The sequence below is a fragment of the Macaca mulatta genome, chromosome 1 (assembly GCF_049350105.2).
Source record: "Macaca mulatta isolate MMU2019108-1 chromosome 1, T2T-MMU8v2.0, whole genome shotgun sequence".
NCBI classification, from domain to species: domain Eukaryota; kingdom Metazoa; phylum Chordata; class Mammalia; order Primates; family Cercopithecidae; genus Macaca; species Macaca mulatta.
Window position 1 is genome coordinate 132,698,467 of NC_133406.1, and position 23,271 is coordinate 132,721,737.

Here is a 23,271-nt window from a genome sequence, read left to right on the forward strand (position 1 = left end):
AAAAGTATACGAAGAGCCTAGTGATGTACCTGGTACATTAGAGATGTGAAATAAATGCCTCTTGACCATTTTAATGTTTTGTTTCTCCAAATCCATAATCCTAACATTTCTGTCTTCTTCTGATGCAATCTACCTTCCCAACCCTTCGCATCCAGCCAGCTTACTATCTTTGGTTTCGGCACCCCCACAGGCCATGGACTATGTGTGATCTCCTCAGTTTGTACTTGGTATGGCTTCATTGAATAAATGAAGCCATACCAGTGCGAACTGAAGCGATCACAGTTTCATACATGGAGTTTTTCATACATGTCATCTCTTGAGTAACCTTCTTATTACAGTTAAATAATTATGTATGGATTCCTAGTCCCAAGGACACTGAGCATATAAGTCGTGCTGGAGATTCTCAGAAGAATGGGTGTCCTCTGGGGACTTGGACACAGACCTAAAAAGGGACTCTTTACCACTCACAAAGCACTATCATGATCACACTGTTACTATATGGATTTGGAATCAGCACTTCATAAATTGTAGCCAACATTGATTGAACACCAAATATGGGTCAGGCAGTGTTTTAAGCACGTTACATATATCACTTGATGAGTTTGGCTTTATTAGTATTCCTGTTTTATACTCACTAACTTGCCTAAGATCACGCTGCTACTGATTTGCAAGTTAGGATGTAAGCCCAGGTGGTCTAGTTTCAGATTCCTGTCCTTACCTATGCTTTTTATTCAGTACTGACTGCCTCAGCAGCAGTTTCGGGGTCATAGAATTAACATCTATTCTTTAGTGTTTGATTCTAGATTTTAAAAATAATATGCCATTATAGTTTTCAAATAATTCTAATAGTTTCTTTCTACTCTTTTACCTACCACTTTAAGTCTTTATTCCCATAGGGCAGCTACTGTCAACAATATTTTCAGAACCTTTTTCATCATAATTGTTTTTGTAAAACATCTTAGTAGCTTTGTGATTCCCCCTTTCAGTTGTCTGTTTCTGAAAGTTCAGCTTATTCTTAGTTTGTGAAAGTTTTAAATACTGGTGGTCCAAACACAACTCCGGCATGTTTGTGTGTGTGCATGTGGATGTTCCGTCTGTGTCCGAGGCAGATTTTTGAAATTAACTTCTTACCTGTTTGGAACTTATTTATATGCATTTCTGCCTGAAACTCATGTTTGAAAACTCCAGGTTGATGAATTTTTGAGTTGCCAGGACTCAAACTTATTTGACAAATCATCTATGACCCTATCACCTTGATGCTCAGAAACAAATGAACCAACAGCCGTTCCTGACTAAGGAAACAAGTTTTGATGGAGTTTTCAATGCATGGCTTTATGAACTCAAGAATGAAACTATTTTCTGAACAATGTGAAGAAAGTTTTGTTTCTAGATCCTTATATTTTCTCTGTGTCTCCTTTTCTGTAGAAAAGCTCTGTAATTTTTAATCAGTAACACAAAAATGCCTCTATGGAAATGTCCATAATTCTCAGCATGCAGTGGAACATTTTCCGAAAAAGTGAGGTCACCAGAAGCACAGAGCAGAGAAATCCCAGATGGCACTAATATTTGATTTCATTTTTAGCACGCTCATATTCAGCAGATGGATTGGAAGGCTGACCTCTCTGACACTTCTGCATCACTGCCTGCTACTCCAATTGCCTTTGCGAATGTTTTTTTATAAGGCCTCTCCTGGTACCTCAGAGATTGATGCCTGGTCGCCTGCCTGTGTTATGCTTCATTTCACCAGGGTTCTGTGTGGTTGAGAGTTGCTGTATTCTATAAAAGGGGAAATCCTGGCTCATCAGTATCTCAAGCTTTTCCTACAATCTCTCAAATTGCGTGTAACGTCTTGGAGCATATCATTTTAGCTTTCTAGGTGTACCCCTGATTTGTATCCATCTTTAACTTATCCCAGTCTAATTTTTCTGCCTTCTTTTGCCACTGAACAGAATAGCAAAAACCTCAGTTACTTTTGCAGCAACCTAAATAGCTAAGCCAAGAATAATGTTTAAAAAAAAAAACAGTTAAATGTTTTCAAAATACCTGCTAAGCACAAAAATTTGATTATGTTAATATGAACGTTGCTGATCTCCTCCTTGAGCTATAGTTTCAGTGGCCAAGAGCAAAGACCTGAGATAGAGTTCCCAATCATGCCATTTTCTTTAAGGGTAAGCTTTACTTTAGAGTAAGCTAGTGATATTATTCTTGCCAGGCAGTTAGGATTGGTGTGAAGATTAAATGAAGTAATGAATGTCATATGGTTGTCACAGTATCTGGCACAGAGAAAATATACAAAGAATATTAGTTTGTGGTGTGCAAAATAACTTTTGTATATATAATATACATAAAATATAAAATAAATTATAAAATTATTTTGTTTCATTATTACTTAGATTGTGAGTAAAGTGAAATATTAAGAATTTTTTAACGATCACCCTAATGCTTTATTTTCAAACTTTCTATAAAATTACTGTATTCCTTGTTATGGACCATTATGTTGTCCACAGATCTATTTAGAGATGACCCTCTTCTCCCTCCTACCCTCACCTGCTAGTTTGTATTTCAGTTGCAAGGCTACAGACAAGGCACTATCAGATAGCATGAGTATCCAGCGGGTTTTTTTTTTTTTTTCCAGGCAGGTTGACCTACGTGGCCATTTGTTAAAGTTCTCTGAGAATGCTCAATTCTGAGGAGGATTAGTTTGCTATGCCCTTCCAGGTTGCTTGTTCCCACACAACCAGATTCTGGTACATATTTTAATGCATAGCATACTTTTGGCTTAGAAAACATTGCACATTTAATAGTCATTTTGCTTGAACCAGATCTCTACCTGATGTCATTTTGATGAATTTAGGGTTTAGATGACTAAATTGCAGCTTTGTTATGAAACTTTCTATAGAAAGTTGTTTTTATCCTTTTTATAGGTCTAACATAAGGCCAGACTATGCAGACTCCAATTTCCACGACTTCAAGATGCACACCTTCACTCGAGTCACATCCTGCAAAGTCTGCCAGATGCTCCTGAGGTAAGCCTGCTCAGTCTTGGTTTTCAGTTTAAAGCAACTGCTATAATTGCTAAGTGTTTCAGACTTTTCTAACCTTCTAGCCAATAGGTTCGAAAGTGGGGATTTTGCCTTAGCAGTCTGGATCCCACAAATCTTTGCCAGGCCTTCTGCCTGGACAGTCCTTTCAGAAGCTCTGGCAAGCTCCTCTCCCTCTACTGAGGGAGTATCTTGAAGAACACTGTTGATACTTTTTTTCTCTTTTTTTCTCCTTCTTGCACTAATTTCATATGGGCAGAATTTTGCACCGTTTAATATACCACTCTCTTATTTCACCTTTCAGGGGAACATTTTATCAAGGCTATTTATGTTTTAAGTGTGGAGCGAGAGCACACAAAGAATGTTTGGGAAGAGTAGACAATTGTGGCAGAGTTAATTCTGGTGGTAAGTCATGTTTATTGTTGCGATTCTGTTTTTAATGAGGACATAAAATTTGCTAAACATAATTAAGGCCTAATTTACTCTGAATATGTGTTATTGTAACATATCTGCTTTTGAAACTATTATTTATAAGCACAATTAGAAAAATGCTTAAAATTTACATGAGTTTTCTACATAACTTTGTTTTAAATTATTTAAAATTTGTGTGACTTTCATACATACCTTGGAGACAGAGGTCTTCAAGAGGGAGTTGGATGGTTTCATGTCACTCATTTCATTAAAAGCCCTAAATAAATAACTAAAACCATACAAATATAGCCAAAAAAATAGAGTAACAAAAACAACAGAAAGAATATATTCTTCTGTCTTTAGTTCTTAAATTTCCTTTCTATTCTTTTAAATATTTAGCTCAGGAATGCTAATGACACCGGAAGTAAACATCACACAGACTAATTCATGAATTAATGAATTGAATACATTGTCATTTTGCAGCACTTAACAAAGAGCATATATCTTTTGGGATTTTTTGTAAATATTTTCCCCTTGGTTTTTAAAAATAATGCTGTATGATTGTTACATGAGCTAGTTTCTAAGACTGCTGGCAATTATGCATTCAGTAGCCTATTGCCTCTCTCTGCTCCTCTTGGGCTCTCTTCCTTCTCTTTCTTTTCTGGCTTCTTTATTCTTTCTCTTTCTTCTTTTTTCTCTTTGTCCTTTTCCCCTGAGTTTCTCTGTGTTTTTATCAATAAGACCTTTCAAAATCAGTAAAACTTTTGAACACAAAAAGGGATCTTTAACAGCTTGAGTTCAAAAGGTAGCCATGTCAACCTTTGATTTTCCCAAAGGAAAAGGTGGACATTGAATTATTTTGGATAATGTGAAAAAGAGTGAAACAGAGAATAGCTCATTTCAGAGCTGAGTTCAGAAAATAGGCAATTGTAGGAAAGGTGAATCCTAAGAGAAGACTGAGATCATAGCATATTCCTCTCAGACATTTTAAAAGGACCCTGTGTGCCGTTCTCTGTGCTAGGCATGAGCAGCTGGAAAGTGACAGATCTTGGCATGAGTTGAGCACCTACACTGTACCTGTCCTGCCTGGGTGCTCTACTGGGCATCTTCTTGCATGAACTCATTCCGTCTTCAGAATGGCCCTGCACATTTACTGATGGGGGTCAGATTGCTTATGCAGTTTACTCAAGGGCTGTTAAATAAACTTACTTCTTACATCTGTCGGAAGGTCAGAAACAGTTTACAATGTTGTAAAATATAATAGAAATAAAAATTATTGTTGTTATTCTTTAATTGTCACCCTGATACAATTTATCACTTGAATTTTTGTTGTTCCATCTTTATATGTCCCATTCTTTAATCTCTTTGGAGACAGTTAACATGTTATTTGCTTATAGTAGGCTAATGTTTATGTAAATCCCAAGGCCCTGCCTTGATGAGATGATGCCTGTGAAGAATGTAAAATGATCCCATAGTTGGCATGGTTCTAAAGTAAATAGTATAAGAGAATAGTTTAGAGTCGAGCAGAGATGGTTGAAAGCCTAGCTTTGCCATTTGCTAGCTATGTGAGCTTGGGGAATTTACTTAAATATTCTGAGCTTTTGTTTATTCATCTTGTAAATTAGACAATTATTATGAGGATCCAGTGAGAGAATGTTGATTCTTACACAATACCTGAGCAAAGTAAGAACTTACTATTTTAATCTAAGGTGATATAGTGAAAAGTCATTTTTTTTTTTTGAAAGACATGGGGTTATGTAGTATTTTTGTTGTTTTTATGATCTGGAGTACATGTGGATGGGAAAGTTAATGAGCACCAAACTTTAAAATAATATACAAGTATGGCATGGAAAGAACATAAAAGTTTTTAACTTTTACATTATGAAAGTCAATAGGAAATCATTGAAAATTCCTAGTCTAGTCAAATAGAGGAGTCATATATTCCCAGTGTCTGTTCCTAGGTAATTATTTCAATGTACTCTGTCCTTACATAAGTCATTTTGTCTATGGCAGTAAAATCTACCAGCTCTGGAGTCTTGGTCTGTTTGAATCCTAGCTTCACAATTTACTCCCTGGGTGACTTTGAACTCCATTTACTTACCCTTTGTAAGTATTAGTTTCTTCCCTCATGATATGGTTTGGCTCTGTGTGCCCACCCAAATCTCATCCTGAAATGTAATCCCCATAATTCCCACGTGTCAAGGGAGGGACCAGGTAGGAGGGGATTGGATCATGGGGTTTCCTCCATGCTGTTCTCATGTTACTGAGTGAGTTCTCATGAGAACTCATGGTTTTATAAGCAGTGTTTCTTGCTTTTTCTCTCTTGCTTGCCACCATGTAAGATGTACCTGCCTCACCTTCTGCCATGATTGTAAGTTTCCTGAGGCCTCCCCAGCCATGTGGAACTATGAGCAAATTAAATCTCTTTTCTTTATAAATTCCCCAGTCTCAAATATTACCTTATAACAGTAGGAGGATGGACTAATACAGTAAATTGGTACCAGGAGTTGGGGGCACTGCTATAAAGATACTTGAAAATGTGTAAGCTACTTTGGAACTGGGTAATGGATAGAGGTTGGAACAGTTTGGAGGGATCAGAAGAAGACAGGAAGATGTGGGAAAGTTTGGAACTTCCTAGAGACTTGTTGAATGGTTTTGACCAAAATGCTGATAATGGTGTGGACAATAAAGTTCGGGCTGAGGTGGTCTCAAATGGAGATGAAGAACTTGTTGGGAATTGGAGTAAAGGTCATTCTTGCTATGTTTTAGTAAAGAGACTGGTGGCATTTTGCCCCTCCCTAGAGATCTGTGGAACTTTGAACTTGAGAGAGATGATTTGAAATTGGAACTAATGTTTAAAAGAGAAGTAGAGCATAAAAGTTTGGAAAATTTGCAGCCTGATGATGCCATAGAAAAGAAAAACCCATTTTCTAGGGAGAGATTCAAGCTTGCTGTAGAAATTTGCATAAGTAATGAGGAGCTGAATGTTAATTACCAAGAAAATGGGGAAAATGTCTCCAGGGCATGTCAGAAGTCTTCATGGCAGCCCCTTCCATCACAGGCCTAGAGTTCTAGGAGGGAGAAATGGTTTTGTGGACCCACTGCTGTGTGCAGCTTAAGGATTTGGTGCCCTGTGTTCCTAGCTGCTCCAGCCATGGTGAAAAGGGGCCAACGTACAGCTCAGGCCATTGCTTCAGAGGGTGCAAGCTCCAATCCTTTGCTTCAGAGAGTGCAAGCCCCAGGCCTTTGCAGCTTCCATGTGGTGTTGGACCTGTGAGTGCACAAAAGTCAAGAGTTGACGTTTAGGTATCCATCTAACAAAGATCTGATATCCAGAGTTTACAAGGCACTTAAACAAATTTACAAGAAAGAAACAAACAACCCCATTAAAAAGTGGGCAAAGGACATGAACAGACACTTGTCAAAAGAAGACATTTATGCAGCTAACACACATATGAAAAAAAGAAGCTCAACATCACTGATCATTAGAGAAATGCAAATCAAAACCACAATGAGATACCATCACACTACTCAGAATGGCAATTATTAAAAAGTCAAGAAACAACAGATGCTGGCGAGGCAGTGGAGAAATAGGAATGCTTTTATACTGTTGGTGGCAATGTAAATTAGTTCATCCATTGTGGAAGACTGTGACAATCCCTTAAAGACCTAGAACCAGAAATACAAATTGACCCAGCAATCCCATTACTAGGCATATACCCAGATGAATAGAAATCATTCTACTATAAAGACACATGCATGCATATGTTCACTGTAGCACTATTCACAATGGCAAAGATATGGAATCAGCCCACATGCCCATCAGTGATAGACTGGATGAAGAAAATGTGGTACATATATCATAAAATACCATGCTGACATAAAGAGGAATGAGATCATGTCCTTTACAGGGACATGGATGGAGCTGGAAGCCATTATCCTCAGCAAACTAATGCAGGAACAGAAAACCAAACACATGTTCTCACTCATAAGTGAGAGCTGAACAATGAGAACACATGGATACGGGAGGGGAACAACACACACCGGGGTCTGTCGGCAGGATAGGGGAAAGGAGAGCATCAGGAAAAATAACTAATGCATGCTGCACTTAATTCTTACGTGATGCATTGATAGGTGCAGCAGACCACCATGGCACACATTTCCCTATGTAACAAACCTGCACATCCTGCACATGTACCCTGGAACTTAAAATGAAATAAATAAAATAAAACTTTAAAAAATGCTCATTGCTCATGGCTACTTGTCTTCAGGCCACAAGGAAGATGAAAATTGGCTGCATAGACCATGAAACAATATTCAATCACTTTGGCTTTTGTAAGCTCACCTTTTTAAGAATACTTATTGACAAAATTTGATTTTTAAAAAAGGATTCTTATCTCTAGAGTCTTCCTAGCTATTTAACTCAGCTTTGGCATGCTGCATTGCCAACAACTCACTTGCACTTATAATTTAAATGTAGTGACATAGACAGCAGATTTTCAAAGAACCGAAGGTGATTTTTCAAATTCCTCATCCCCATAACCTTTGGTATGTGATCATTCTGACCCACCTTCACCAAGAATCCTGTCAAGTCAGTTTAGCCAGAATCCCCCTTATATCTGATGTTTCCTCTCAGTAATTTTCCATCCACTCACCTCACCCTGCTCCTTGGTTATAAATCTCCACTTGTCCATGATGTATTTGAAATTGAACCTGGATTTCCTTCTCCTTTGCAATTGTTCCTGAATAAAAGCTGTTATCACAACTTAAAAAAAAAAGAGAGAGAGAGAGAAAGAATCGAGCTTTGGGAAGCTCTGCTTAGATTTCAGAGGATATATGGAAATGTCTGGATGTCCAGGCAGTGGTCTGCTGCAGCGGCAGGGGCAGGGCCCTCATGGAGAGCCTCTGCTAGGGCAGTACAGAAGGGAAATGTGGGGTTGGAGCTCCCACACAGAGTCCCCACTGCCACTGCCTAGTGGAGCTGTGAGGAGAGGGCCACGGTCCTCCAGATTCCACAATGGTAGATCCACCCACAGTTTGCACTGTGTGCCTGGAAAACGTGCAGACAATCATTGCCAGCCCGTGAGAGCAGCCAGGAGGGGGGCTATACCCTGCCCAGCCATAGGGGCAGAGCTGCCCAAGACCCTGGGCACCTACCTCTTACATCAGTGTGACCTGTATATGAGACATGGAGTCAGAGGTGACTGCCGTGCTGGATTTCAGACTTGCATGGGGCCTGTAGGCCCTTTGTTTTGACCAATTTGGAACCATCTGACCATTTGGAATAGGTATATTTACTCAATGCCTATATCCCCATTGTATCTTGGAAGGAACTAACTTATTTTTTATTTTACTGGCTCATAGGTGGAAGGGACTTGCCTTGTCTCAGATGAGACTTTGAATTGTGGACTTTTGAGTTAATGCTGAAATTAGTTAAGACTGTGGGGGACTGTTGGGAAGGCATGATTGTGTTTTGAAATATGAGGATGTGAGATTTGGGAGGGGCCAGGGGCGGAATGATATGGTTTGGCTGTGTGTCCCCACCCAAATCTCATCTCAACTTGTAATCCCCGTAATCCCCACATGTCAAGGGAGGGAGGCTATTGGATCATGGGGACATTTTCCCCCTGCCGTTCTCATGATAGTGACCGAGTTCCCAGGAGATCTGATGGTTTTATAAGGCAGTTTTCCCGGCTCTGGCTTGCTCTCTTGCCTGCCTCCATGGAAGACTTGCCTCCTTTGCCTTCTGCCATGATTGTAAGTTTCCTGAAACCTCCCCAGCCATGTGAAACTGTGAGTCAATTAAACCTCTTTTCTTTATGAATAACCCAATGGCAGTGTGAGAATGGACTAACACCTTATAAAACAGGGCCAATAATAGCACTTAGATTTTAAAATCTTTTAAAATAAATACCCCTATTTAGTGCCAGGTACTATTCTCAGTACAGATGCTCCTCCATTAATGATGGGGTTATGTCCTGATTAAGCCATTGTAAGTGGAAACTATCGTAAGTCAAAACTGCATTCAGTGCACCTAACCTATTGTACATTGTAGCTTTGCTTATCCTACTTTAAACATGCTCACAGCACTTGAAATACAGTTGGCCAAAATCATCTGGCAACACAGTACACTGTATTGTTTGCTTCCCCTTGTGATTTCATGGCTGACTGGTAGCTGTGGCTAGCTGCTGCTGCCCGGCATCATGAGAGAGTCTCATTGGACATGTTGCTAGCCTGGGAAAATATCAAAATTCAAATATTAAAGTCTAGTTTCTACTGAATGCATGTGACTTTCATACCGTTGTAAAGTGGAAAAATCATAAATGAAACATCCAAAATTGGGGACCATTTGTACTAAGTTTACCACTGTTAACTTATTTACTCCTATGTAAATTCTGTGAAGTTGGTATTATTGATATACTTATCTTACAGATGAGAAACCAAGGCACAGAGAAATATGCAATCTGTCTAAGTTGCTTATTTAGTACAACCAAGATTCAAATCCAGGCAGACCAGCCCCTGAGTTTGTTCTTACCACTGGGCTCTGCTACCAGTTATGTGAATAAGCTGTGATGATAATATGTCAGATGTGTCAAAAGCCCAGTACTGAATCCTAGTAAGTAATCATGTGCTTGCCTTTCTCAGTGAAAGGGAGTGATTTTCTAATGGTTTTTTAGGCAAAACACTTTTAAATTAAATTAGTAACTACCAAATGTTTTTAGGTTTGAATGTTCTATAGTGCTGCAAGAAGTCGTGCATCCCTGGGTACCATACCTACCTTCTTCCCATGGAAATTCTCAAGGCCGCATGGACTTGAGACACATTCAGTTCTAGGGCCCCTTATTTTAAGATGAAGAAACAAGGTCATAAATGTATGAAAATAAGATAACTAAGAATAATACTGTTAGTGCCCTGCAGATTGTAGATAATGCTTACTTAGATATCATCAATTGAAAAGTAGCATCATTCTCTAAACTTTGTTATGTAATTCATTACAAAGCAGGAAAATGTTTTTTTAAAAAACCTCTGGCTAAGTTTGCTTTTCGGAGTCTGTAACATATCCCCTTGCTTTTTTGATTCTTTCCCTGCTTTGCATATTTCCGTTGACCTCCATTCCCACCAAGGGCATTGGTGCCCTTTCTCTCCCTCTCTCCTTCTTTTAAGTTCTTTCCTGCTCAAGATTTTGAGAGACCAGTAACACTGAATGCTTATAGTTCATTAGTGGTATGAAATGGTAAGGACCTGCCTAGGAGGCTTCCTTTTTTTACTGTCAGATCAGAGTTTGCTGGGTAGCCCTTATAAGGGGCCGTGTCTTCAAGGGGAAGAAGAATCTCTGTGTCGCTCCATCAGTAGCCTGTACCTTCTGAAAACTGGAAGCTATGGCATCTTCTCTTCACACTCATTCCTGTCTCGCTCTGGTATAGGTGGTAACTGTGGGGAAAGTGTGAGTTTGAGCTTGGTAGGTCTGATGTGAGTGTGGTAAAGTAGGTACTATTTTGAAGTCTTCGGCAAGCTAGACTTTATGAGCTGCTTCTCAGCTTCTCAAGCTCAACATTGACTTAAGCCTTGTGTGATCCTTTGTTTGGGCATCCAGGAATAATTGCTTGCTGCAGTTCAGTAATATAGTGTTTCATGACTGGCATAGGATTTGGGGGAAATGTGGGTTTAGGGGAAGGCAGGAAAAGGGATAAGATATATCCAGGGGATGGAGACATAGTTTACTTGAATAGGGCTTTTGCATGGAGAAGAGTGTAATATGATTTCAGCAGAACTTGACTTTGAGGGAAATCATTTCAACAGCCAAATTGAAAGCAAGTAAGTACTACTGACTTAAGACAAACTCAAATGTTTACATAGTTCAGACTCCCTCATAACATTAAATCATAGGTGGTTTGAAATTCACCCCTGCTTTACAGAACTTTATAGCAATAACATTTAACATAGTCTAACTATACTCTCAAGCAACAAAAAGAGATCCTTATTGGATCAATGTGGGTCAGGAGTCCACTTGTGATCCAGAAAGCTGTGACTAGTAGGAGTTGTTATAAACATTGGATAGTTGGCATGAAAGGCAGTTCCAAAAAGGGGAGTAGGCAGAGGTTGGTTAATGGATACAGAAGTACACCCAGATGGGAAGAATAAGTTATAGTGTCCTATAGCACTATAGGCTGACTATAATTAACAACAATTTATTGTATATTTTCAAGTAACCGGAAGAGCAGATTTTGAATATTCCCAACACAAATAAATGATAAATGTTTGAGGTGATAGATATGCTAATTATCTTGACTTGGTCATAACACTTTGTATACATATATTGAACTATCACATTGTACCCCATAAATACGTGTCATACTGTTAGTTCCCTGCAGATTGTAGATAATGCTTATGTATACAGATATCATTGATTAAAAAGTAGCATCATTCTCTAAACTTTGTTCTGTAATTGATTACAAAGCAGGACAAAAAATTTAAAAACCACTGGCTTTGAATGTGTTAATTAAAAATAATAAAAAAATTTAAGAGGGGGAGCATGCTATCTTTATTCAACATCAGACTTGTTTATACAAAGGGATGGTCAAGTGAAGAAGAGGCACTAGTTGTACAAAATGACGAGGTAACCTGGGGGCTCAATGAGAGGTAGATAGTCTTTTACTCTACCTTTTAATGGACAGATCCATAGGACATCACATTTAGGCCTTATCTTACTTGACCTTTCTCTTTCATTTAACACTGCTAATCATCCTCCTTGATGCTATCCTTCACAACCCATCATGCCCCCATGCCATCTTTTGGAAATCTGATTGACTTTCCTGGCTTAGCTACACCCCACACTCGAAGTAGATAAAGGTCCATCTGTGCATAAGACTTCTTTCCTGAAGTGTGGATTTTAAATTTCCATCTTCTCCTTACATATCCCCTCCCATGCGTCTTGCAGTGACCTCAAATGTCTCATAACTAAAATCAACCTCATTAGTTATTCCTGCAAACTTCCCTCTCCTATGCCTTGTCTTGGTTAAAGGCCCACCATCCAAACACTCACACAGACCTGGGTGTCAGCCTCTTCCTCATCGTGATTCACCTTTCTGTTCTTCTTAGCTCTCCTCCTAAGTCTCTCTAGAATGCATTGATAATGGTGTTGATATACACAGAAAATCTCATTGTCTCTTGCTTGAACAACTCAAAAGTTTCCTAACTCCCTGCTCTTAATCTTATTCTTATGTAATTTATAAAATTATCTTCATTAGAATTAAGTCTGATGGTTTCACTCTTTCATATACTGTAGTTTATATTTCTACCAGAATAATGTCCAGACTTTCCAATATGGCCTACAAAGCTCTGAGTAATTTGTACAGCCCATTTTTTTTTTTACCACTTCCTCCCATCCCCCCAACCTATAACACAACTCTGTTTAACTACTCACACTTCTCCAGCCACTTTTTTTCATGTCTATGTATCTAAGTGTATTTTGTTTTCCTATTTTACTGTCTTTTCTTCTCTTTTCTGTTTAGTAAACTTAATGCTCATTTTTAAAAACTTAATGCAAATGTTGCCCCCACTTTGAAAACCTTTTCTGACACTCCTCATGCCTGAGTTTTATTAGTCTGTCAGTCCTCTGTGCTCCCCTGACATCATATATTTACTTTTATCACATTTATTATAATTGACTCTATGTTCATCTCTTCAGTTAGACTGCAGGCCTCTCAATGATAGGAACCATACGTAATTGGTGTTTTGACGTCAAGGAAGTAGTAGGGAATGGTTGAGTGAGTGGATGGATCAACAAATGGACAGACAAATGAGTAGAATTGTAGTGCAGCAGGGCTTCTGGGCCCTGAAGATCACTATAATCTTAGAATCAGAAACAGGAGAGTGTGGGGGATTGTACAGGTTTTGGTTCCACCTTCGTAGAGACTAGAGCTTGACTAGATGGTGGAAAAGTGGAATAAAAACCTTACCTGAGTCCTTGGCTGGTACTTTAAGAATGAAAGATAGAAAATTAGGTGGACCTTTTAGATTCCTTTTTAGTATTTTTGCAAGGAAAGGCTCATGGCCTAAGCATCGATCGTTAGGCCTTTGAGAGGAGACACCTGGGTTAGGATAATAAGTAGCAAGCAAATGAAGCAATTCACAGAACAAAAATGCCTCCCTTTCAGAAAAAATCTACTCCTCATCCAGTTGATCCAGTTGTTAGAGTTCTCACTTGGCTCCTGCTATTTCCTCTCCCTGAAACATGCTCCCTTTTCTCCAAACAGTTCCAAGGACCATCCTTTCATTACTTTCTGTCCAAACTCTTTGCCAATCATTAACCTTACCTTGACCATCCAATGGTAGCCTGAATTAAATTGTTCTCTAATTAGTTTCTGTGTAGGCTTTACACATTTGCCAAGGTTAGGCTGTGTTGTGGCAACTAACAAACCCCAGGTCCCATTGGCTTTAAGATAATAAAAGTTTATTTCTCACACATGCACTGTTTACTGCGGGTTCAGTGGCCCTTCAGAGTAGCTCCCTTCTAATCAGGGAACCCAGATCAGTTTGATCTTTTACTTTGCCAACTTAACACATGGGTTCTAGGGTTGCTGATTTACAGACCCGTAGCCTGGAAGTAAGCAGTGCCATTTTTTATCAAGTCCATTGGCTAAAACTAGTCACATGGCTTCAACCTCACTACAAAGGAAGCTGGGCAATGTAATGAAACACATGGACTATTTGGTGTCTGTCTCTACCCCTGTTAGATTATATGCTCCTTTGCTGTTTGGAATATATTTCTCATCTTTTGTGTCCACGCCTTAGTACCAAGTTCAGAGGAGTGGCACTTAATATCAAGTTGTTGTTGCTTTTTCCCATAATAGGACTATTTCAACCAGAATATAATTTTTAATGGTGTTATAGGATGTGACTAAATATTATTAAGCATTTGAAGTACCTCTTAACACTTCTTTTTATACAAGTTAGCCCTTTTTGGATGTTGTCTTCCTTGGGTTGGAAAACCTTTTATATTTCATGCTCTATATCCCTTAAATTTATCTAGTCTGGAAACTAGATCCATCTAGTTTCACCCTGGAAATGATAATTACTTGACAAAAATGCAGTGCATTTCTGAATGAAGCATCTCATTTGTATTAAAATATGATTATGACAGATTATTAACTCAAGTACATTTGAAGTATGAAAAAAAGATACGTTAAGTTTATTTTGTTAATAAGACAAACTGTGCAACTTGGAAACAAATTTGAAGGTTGGGTGATTAGTTTATGTCTTAACATTTGAGGATTTGCATGGATATAAAGGGCAGGCAGTTCCACTCTCCTTTTCCCTGAACTTGAGTTGACTTCTTCACATTCACTATGGCAACCTCAATGATCAACACATACAGGAGCTCTGAAGTGCATGCCAAAACTTTCCAACGTTAATAATGAATAGGTGTGAACTCCACTATGCAAGCTTCTCTGAACAAGTCAATGCAGAGCTAATGTAATTTTAGGGTGTCGTTTCCTTCTCACAGTATACCACCGTGAAGGTCTAATCCCAGACAGCAACCTTTGTGGACATTTGCTTTTTCCCCCACTATACTACATGACTCAGCACCTTTGATCCCCCCTTCTTACTCTGACATTGACCAATATAGCTTGATTTGCATCCTCTCAGTTTAAACAAAGTAACATTGGAAGGCAAATGTTGCTGGAGCAAAAGACTTTGGTATAATGCATCTTTTCCTTTAGTGAGAATGCAAGCCTCAGCTGCCCTAATATTTAACTGAAGCAGATCCCCATTTGCTTATCTGTTTAATCGCACTTTTATCTAGGCCAGCTGCTGCTCCTGCTGCTGCTATAGCCACTCCTAATTGGAAGGACGTTGCTCTGGTATCCTGGTGGTTTAAAACTGAGAGACTGCTACCTAGAACCTGCACCCACATTGGTATCTGAATCGGGCTGCTTTATAAATCGCATTGTATGTTTTAGCATAAAAGATAAGCTTTCAGGATACAATTTTATTTCAGACTTCTACTGCTAGGCATTTTATCACAGTACTTTTACGTGAACTGAAGATTGATCATTGATTTCATAACCAAAAATGACTTTAGTTCTGCATAATATTACTTAAAACTCATAAAGACAATTTTATACTTGAGTAGTTATTATTCCTTCCATCTATTTGGGTCAGTTTAATGGTACATTAATAATTATTAATGTGAACTGGAATCTATTATGTGGTTGTATTCCTATTAGAGCCCCTGAAAAAACTTGAAATCAAAGCTTCTTTCCAAGTATTATTCCAAGTATAGTTTATGGTTTGCTTTATTTTCTTTTTGAAACATTGCTGTGTATCTGAGTAGTGAACATAACATTTGTGAAAGTGAACTTTCTCCAAAATTTGATCAGTCCAACCGTTTTTTAGTTGTAAAGTCTCAGAGAAATAGCACTTTAGTCATGATGATAGGGTACCTTCAAAAACTGTTCTGGTAATTACTTTTCTGTGGCCCCTGTTGAGACAGGCGGTCTTACTGGACATTGATTTGTTTAGCCTGAATAGAACTTCAGATAAGAGACAGAGCAAATTATGCAATAATGTATGAATTGAGAGCCACTTGTGTTGAAAAACAAAATAGGACTGAGTTTTATATTTAAACAAGTGAAAATTGTTTAAATATTCACTTGAAATTTAAAGCTTCTGTGAAAATTGTTTCTCTTGCACCAGTAATGTACATTGAGCTCTGTGCTGGCATTGAAGATGGAGTTCTGCAAAGGCTCCAAGCACCTCAGTAACACCACTTCTTAGAATTGTGTTAAGCCAGTTGGGGCATGATGAAAGAATGCAAGGTATAAACCCCTTGAGGGCCCATGAGTCACCATCTAGAAAGGTTTTTGAAAGGGGCAAAATGTTTTATAGTTTGATCAATAGGAACCTGAGAAGTAGGCTGCAGTGTAAATATAAGTTGAGGATTAAAAACTTTTGGAAACTTGAAGAATTGAATTATAATCCTAAGAAAGTTCCCAGGAGAAAAAGAGAGATACAGAAAGAGACTTTTTCATCCCATCTCAACCAGCAGCCAACCTTTGTTCTAGGTCAGAGTACAGCCAAAATAGATTTGATGATAATCGGCCTTAATTATCTCAGCGCTATTGCAGAACTAAGGCATGAACAGAGTTTTCTAGAGATCCAAGTGCCCACGATAGTAGTTTCGGGTGGATACCAAAAGGAAGTAAAAATGGGGTTGCAGGCTGCAAAACTTAGAGCAACTTTTCCATAGAATACTTCATATAAAAAGGTTTCTTATTCCATTTTCCCAGCCAGAATGAAGCTTTACTTTGAAACGTATATGTATTTTCAGTGTTGCAGTTGGGTTTTCCTTTCTCTCCTTACTATTATTTTAGTGTCAGTGAACAGGCTATTGCATTAGTGTGGGTATGACAGTTTAGATTGTGTTTATAAAGGAGGCAGTCTGTTTAATGGTATAGCCACTGTCACAAGCACAAAAGCATAAATACAGGAGCCTGGCTGAGAATTTCTGAAGTCAGCAGATTGTAAGAGTTACTGATACTCCTTTGGCTTTTGCCTTATTCTTAGAAAATTTACAGAACCCTCCCATGAAACATGATTGCATAAAAACAGACTTCCAGGAGCTACTATTTATGTGGTACACTCAGCATGATCAGATCAGAGTACAAACAGCTCTATGCCATATCCATGAATGCAGCAGGTCTCTCCTTGGCAGAAGGTAAATGTGGTGGCCATGAGGACAGGAAGGTATGGCAGTGAGAAAGGCAAAGGGGAAGCCCTACTAAAGGACTCATGCCCTTGGAGTTGCATGCAGCGCAAAGCCCCTTTTCAATTTTTCCTGTCTGGGTTACACAGAGGAGGCTTTGTGTAGAGCATTTCTTAATGCACCCAATCAGAAATATGACGGAAGTTACTCCTCTTGATGAGACACTAGAGGAAGAAAGCAGGAGATAATGACAAGGGAGGAAATAAAAGAGGGATAGGTGAGTAAGGTAGACAGCTAAGTCTAGTTTGATCCCAGTGTTGTACCAATCTCATCAGTGCCGTGTCTGGGTCTCACAACCTCTGGTGTTCTATGATGGATCCTCATTTATGCCAAGAGCTGGCTACCTGGCAGCCAAATCCTGCACAAGATACGAAGAGCCTGGAAATGCAGGACTTCTGTTCCTGGATCTGCTCCTCTGATGAAGAGGTGCAAGTGTCTGCGTAGCTACTTGACCACCGTAAATACCATTGTTTCCTCTTCCTGGAGGTCACCCAGAGAACCCTCATGGAACATGGTGTGACAACTACTGACACACGGGGTTATCATAGGTTTTATGCCACAAACAATACATTTAAAGCATGTGTAAAAGACTTACTTCGCAAGGACCTAAAAACACTTCTTTGGGAAGAATCAGAAAAAAATAAATATTTTTGAATTGAAATTCAGGTGCACACTCATTTATGAGCACTGAACCCAAAAGAGCTGAGGTCTCCCCAATTTTGGAGCTCATGTAAAAAGTTTTCCTCAGTCTCCTTGGATGGAAAACTTAAACTGCCCCCCTGTTTAGTGCTTCCTGCAGTTTATGACTCTCAATTCAGGCTCTAACTCACCAGTAGGGGAATAGGGATATTCTGGTATATATAGGTCTTTCTGGGCAAACCAGTGAAGCAAGTCTCACAGCTGTTCTTTTAAGAACCCAAGTTCCCCTAACTTGGGTTCTAAGCCTGGGCCAGGCAAATGGCACTTGTATAGAACCTCTTCCCAAACCAGTGCTCTTGGGCAATCTTTCTTCTGAAACATTATGTGTTTCCGATAGGGAGGAAAAGAAAAAATGAAGTAACTTTTTGTCCAGGAATACTCCTTTGTAAAGGTTGATTTCAGGGCTAGCAAAGATGCCTCCATAGAAGGCAGTTATTTGTGAAAGCCGAGGTGATGGGGTTTGAAATTGACGAAGGGATGAGGACTTAGCTTTTCTTTTGAAGGTGACTTTCTGCCCATGGATCTTCCATTTCCATTAATCAGAAGTATTCCTTAAAAAAAGAAGAAGAAAAAAAAAAAAAAGCTGGAGAGAAAAGAAAAACACAAACCAACCTCCTGTTCCATGCCCCAGGCAATCTTCTTGTGTAAAGCAATCTGTGGCAGCTAGTCAGGTGTCCTGGCAGGAGTTTTCCCCTTCAACTCTGGCTGGGCGCTTCTTAGAATCTCTTAAAGAAACATCCTGCAGAGCTCCCGCTTAGGCCTGCTCTTTCTCTCCTGATGTCTCTCTGTGGCATCTTTTCAGATGCGTTTTTAGAAGATCATTTTGGATGGGGAAAGTATAGGCCTGGGCTTATGATGATGAGGGATTTCCTGTCAGTCTGGAGAAGCTAGAACATATATAAGTGCTCCTGGGTGTGGGGAAAGGAGGCAAAGACGCTGCCTACCAGTTTTCCAAGTGCTGTGTGCGCCCTTATCCCCAGAACGATCCTTTGCTCTTCTACCATAGCACACATCTGAAAATCTCAGGGCCCTTATAACCGTTAGGCATTTACAGGGACTGAAATGTAATGAAGGAATTGTTCTTCCTATTTCTGGAGGTAAACTAAATACGAAAAGGAAATTAGCATTAGAATAAATCCTGACTCAGTTTTTTTTTAAGTTCCATCTTTAAATCAAACTGTATTTCTCCCAAAATTAAAAATAAAAGTTATGGCCACTTAACAAAAAAGAATTCACACAAAATGTTGTACTGTGTATAATTTGCAATTGTTACACTATGTACTACATAGTCAATGCAGTACCTTTGTTAGCTTAGTGTTTTTAGATTCTTAAAACGAGGTATATTGAAAGAAAGGTTACATTTATCTTTCTCTCGTGCATATAAATTTAGTGCAAGCCCCTGTTTTAAGGAGCTTTATGTGGTAGAATTGACATTGCTTAGTAAACAATGGGAAAAGTTAAGCATAACCTAGAAGTCATTTAAAACTGTGAGTCACTTTCCTGACAAGCCAATAGGGTAAGAGAACCAAGGTTGCAAAATAATTACTAGCCCAGCCTGAGGGACCATGGAAATATATTACAGGTATCAGTTAAGAAAACAAAGCAGTGGGTGTTTTACCACTCTGCAGAGAACAAGCTAAGGTTGCTAACCAAACAAAATAACTTTACACTGACAATGCCAATTTTTACATTTCTTTCAGAACAAGGGACACTCAAACTACCAGAGGTAAGATTAACATTTTAAATATTTTTTATAACCTTTGCATTTCGAGTTGTTTGCTAACTGAACCAGGCTTGAGCGTTTACACTGTTAAATGCACCTTTTAAAATAAATAGAAATAAACAGAAACAGAGGGAACAACCAAGTGATTGTGAACAAAATGCAAAAGTTAAATCCAAGGAATTTTCACAGTCACTGTCCGAAGGTCTTAGGTAGAGAAAAAATGTGAATATTTAATCAAAGACTGTGTATGAAATGGGACTGTAAGTACAGAGGGAAGGGTGGCCCTTATCGCCTGAAGTTGGCAGATGCGTCCCCTGTCATGAAATGTTGTGTCGCTGCCCGACATTTGCTGAATTACTGAAATTTCGTAGAATTACTGCAAACTCTAACATTGTGCATCTAAGATTGTGGTTCCATGTTTCTAGTACTTTTCCATTAGAGCAGAAAGATGATGATTATCACGTCCTATTGATCAAATCAAGATCTGGTAACATTTCCTTTTGGTTTAACACAGAGTCTCCTAATGGCTTAGAAGTATGTAATCCATGTTACCTCTCGGAATAAAGTTACTTAAAAAATACAAAAAAGAAAGTTATTTAAAAAAAAACCAAAAAGATGATGGGATATGTAGGAAGTAAATAGCAAGTTGTGTATCATTAAATACTTCCCTGTTGAAAATACTGTCAATTGTGTTGTTCGATGTTGCTATGTAGAGTTCCCCAAAGTTATAAAATTTCAGACAGAAAAGATTTTAATGGTTCCCAAACAATCATTGCCTTGGCCTTCAACCAAAAATAACAGATTTCTTACCTGACTGCCCCCGCCCCCCGGCCCCGGCAAATGCCCATAGTGAAACATTTTTTAAAATCATAGAAAAATAAAATACAAACTATGTGTGATTAGTTATATGAACCAAAAGTACAGTAATTTGACAATTTCAAAATAACAATGACAAAAATTATGATTTGTAAATTAACATCTAACAATTAAAACCTCTCTTTAAAAGTGATGTTTTTAATCTAACATCTAGTAAAATAATAAAAAGTACAGCAAAATATAAGAGGTGCTTGCCTCTACTTTCTGCTTAAGTACATAATTTGAACATACAGGATATCAAGAGTGTGATATAAAGAGGCTCATATGTACCTAATCAGTGCATCTGTTGACTATATTTTAGAACCTAAAGTCTAGACCAAAGAATGTGTAACAAGGTGGTTTTTTGTTTTTTTTTTTTTAATAGGCCTTGTGAGTTTTTTTAGAGCTAAAATAAATTAACCAAAGAGTTCCTTTAGTGTTTCATTGACAGGTAAGATTTTTCATTAGGGCTATCAGGGTTCTTCCAGCAGTGCCAAGGATCTTGCAAAGCAGCCTTCTTTTGCTTTCTCATGCTATTATTATATTATTGAGACAGAAACTTTGTAGAGTTCTGAACTTTAACTCAGTGTTACTTAACACTTATCCTTTTAGATATATGTATTATTTTTCCCAAGGAAGATGGTTTCATTTTATTTTAATTAAGTCATGTGAAATGGGTGTGCTTACAGAAAGAAAATATGCTAATAAGAAGTGGGTAATAATTTTCATGTGATACTAAATAATTCTCACAGGCAATTTTATACTTTTTAAATTACACATAAGCCTATGATGCAAGGAATTAATTTTCACGTTGATTTTTTGAGATATATAATATCAGTTTTTTAGTGACTTGTTTCACTCATCAATATAATTTTTATTTACTGTGTCACTGTACTAAAAATCTCTATTTTGTGTGGATGGAGGATTATAGTAAGCTCTGAGGCTAGTCAATCCATTTGGAAACTTGAGTTTGTTTTAAGGGAGCAGTATAGCAAACTAATATTAAGAAGCAGCTCTCACCCCATACCAGGTGTGTTCACTCTCCAAGGCAAATGATTGTATTCTGCTTAGGAATCTTCTCATAAGTAAATAATGAAGCACTTCTGTAATTTGTAAGCTCTGTGATTTTTATTTTTTCTCCTCTCCTGAAGACCTTCTTTCCCTCCATGTACCAGTTTATAGGCCTCCTCTGCTTGCCTTTCAATTGTTATGATTGTGAATTTTTTATTTTTAATTTTGCACTTTATTTGCAAGGTATGTCAGTTTTCACTAGTCACAGGATCTGTGGGGCATCCATAACCCTACCTGGGCTGTTCATCTCACATCCCATTCTGGAGTGAACCTTCGGAAAGCTCCTCTGGCTCCAAGAAGCAAGTTTATCATTGCATACATATTTAATTACTTTAAATCCATTTTTAAGAGGTAAAGAAAGATAAGGTAATAGGTAATGAGGCAAGAAATAACTGCCAAGTACTTACAGAGCTGAGTTTGTTTGATCCTTCCCCACACAAACACACTGTTAGGTAAATCAAATGAAACTGAGAAGGTCCTGGAGACTGATTCTCATGGTGGTGTGAGGCTGTAACTGAGAGCTCCAGGAGTGGCTGCTAGATATGTCCTCTCCTCCTTTCCCTTCTTTTCCTGCTGGGGACGAGGGCCTGTCCAGCTCCGTCCTAGACTTTTGAGAATATAGATTGGGGAGGGGAATATAGGCACAGAGATGACAGAATAACAAATGAAATTTGCACTTTAAAATTGTTCAAAATATGATCTGTTAAACATCTCCAGGTTTTTCAATATAAAATACTTTTTAGGTTCTTTTAAAGTATAAAAAAAAATCTTAGCCTCTCCAATTGCATTTGGTTTAGGGAGCTGAAAATTCCTCCTATGTTTATTTTTTAAATACACCAGATCATAGTTTATTCCACTGCACGCCCTTCCTGTAGAAAGGTTTCTGTTTTCAGAGTGACTGATTTTCAGTGGATTTTCAGGAGGAAGAACCTAAAGTGTAAGTAGTAAGGCACCAACAGAGTAGAATTACTTTGTGTGAATTTAAACATTTAAAATAACAAAAAGCTAATAACCTATCACTTAATAATCCTTACCATGTGGCTGTAACTGTTCCAAGCATTTAAGGTAAATTAACTCATTTAATTCTCACCACAAAACCTGTGAAATAGGTGCTTAGTATTGTCTCCATTTTATGGATGAGAAAACAGACACAGAGATGTAAACTTAACTGTGTTCAAACTGAATTTGAACTTAGTGAATATTATTCTAGAATCCGTTCTCTTAATACTTGCAATGTGTAGCCTATTTTAATTCTAAATTCAAGGTATGAGAATACAGAGTTGCTCTTGAAGTCAGGGTCCCCTTTTCACATTTTAAGTTTATAGTTCCTACATGGGACTAATTTAGGGATTCTAGGAATCAAACCAAAGAGTTAAATTCCTTTTTTGCGTTCCTAGTACTTTGATAGTAGAAGGTATAAGATCAGAAGAAAGACAACTTCTATTGTGCATTGAGAAGATGATGGGATATGTAGGAAGTAAATAGCAAGTTGCCTGTCATTAAATAATTTCCTGTTGAAAATACTGTCAGTTTTGTGTTGTTCGATGTTGTATATATAGAATTATATAGAGTTCCTCTAAATTATAAAATTTCAGACAGAAAAGAAGTTTTCTTTAAATTAGTGTTCTTTCACATTATCAGACATGAGTCTGTAACTCATCATGCTTCCAATTTTTGTGCCTTGCCTACCAACAAATCTAGAG

General features: G+C 38.2%; 1 protein-coding gene across 5 annotated transcripts in view; it reads left to right on the plus strand.

Annotated features, from left to right (window-relative positions):
• The window catches only part of VAV3 (vav guanine nucleotide exchange factor 3), a 397,306-nt gene that overhangs the window by 267,773 nt on the left and 106,262 nt on the right, over nt 1-23,271 (plus strand). For all 5 annotated transcript variants that reach the window (XM_077952262.1, XM_077952264.1, XM_077952266.1 and 2 more), the window contains 3 exons: nt 2,925-3,026; nt 3,346-3,446; nt 19,620-19,645. In XM_077952262.1, the coding sequence (XP_077808388.1) occupies nt 2,925-3,026; nt 3,346-3,446; nt 19,620-19,645 (229 nt within the window). The remainder of the gene's footprint in view (nt 1-2,924; nt 3,027-3,345; nt 3,447-19,619; nt 19,646-23,271) is intronic.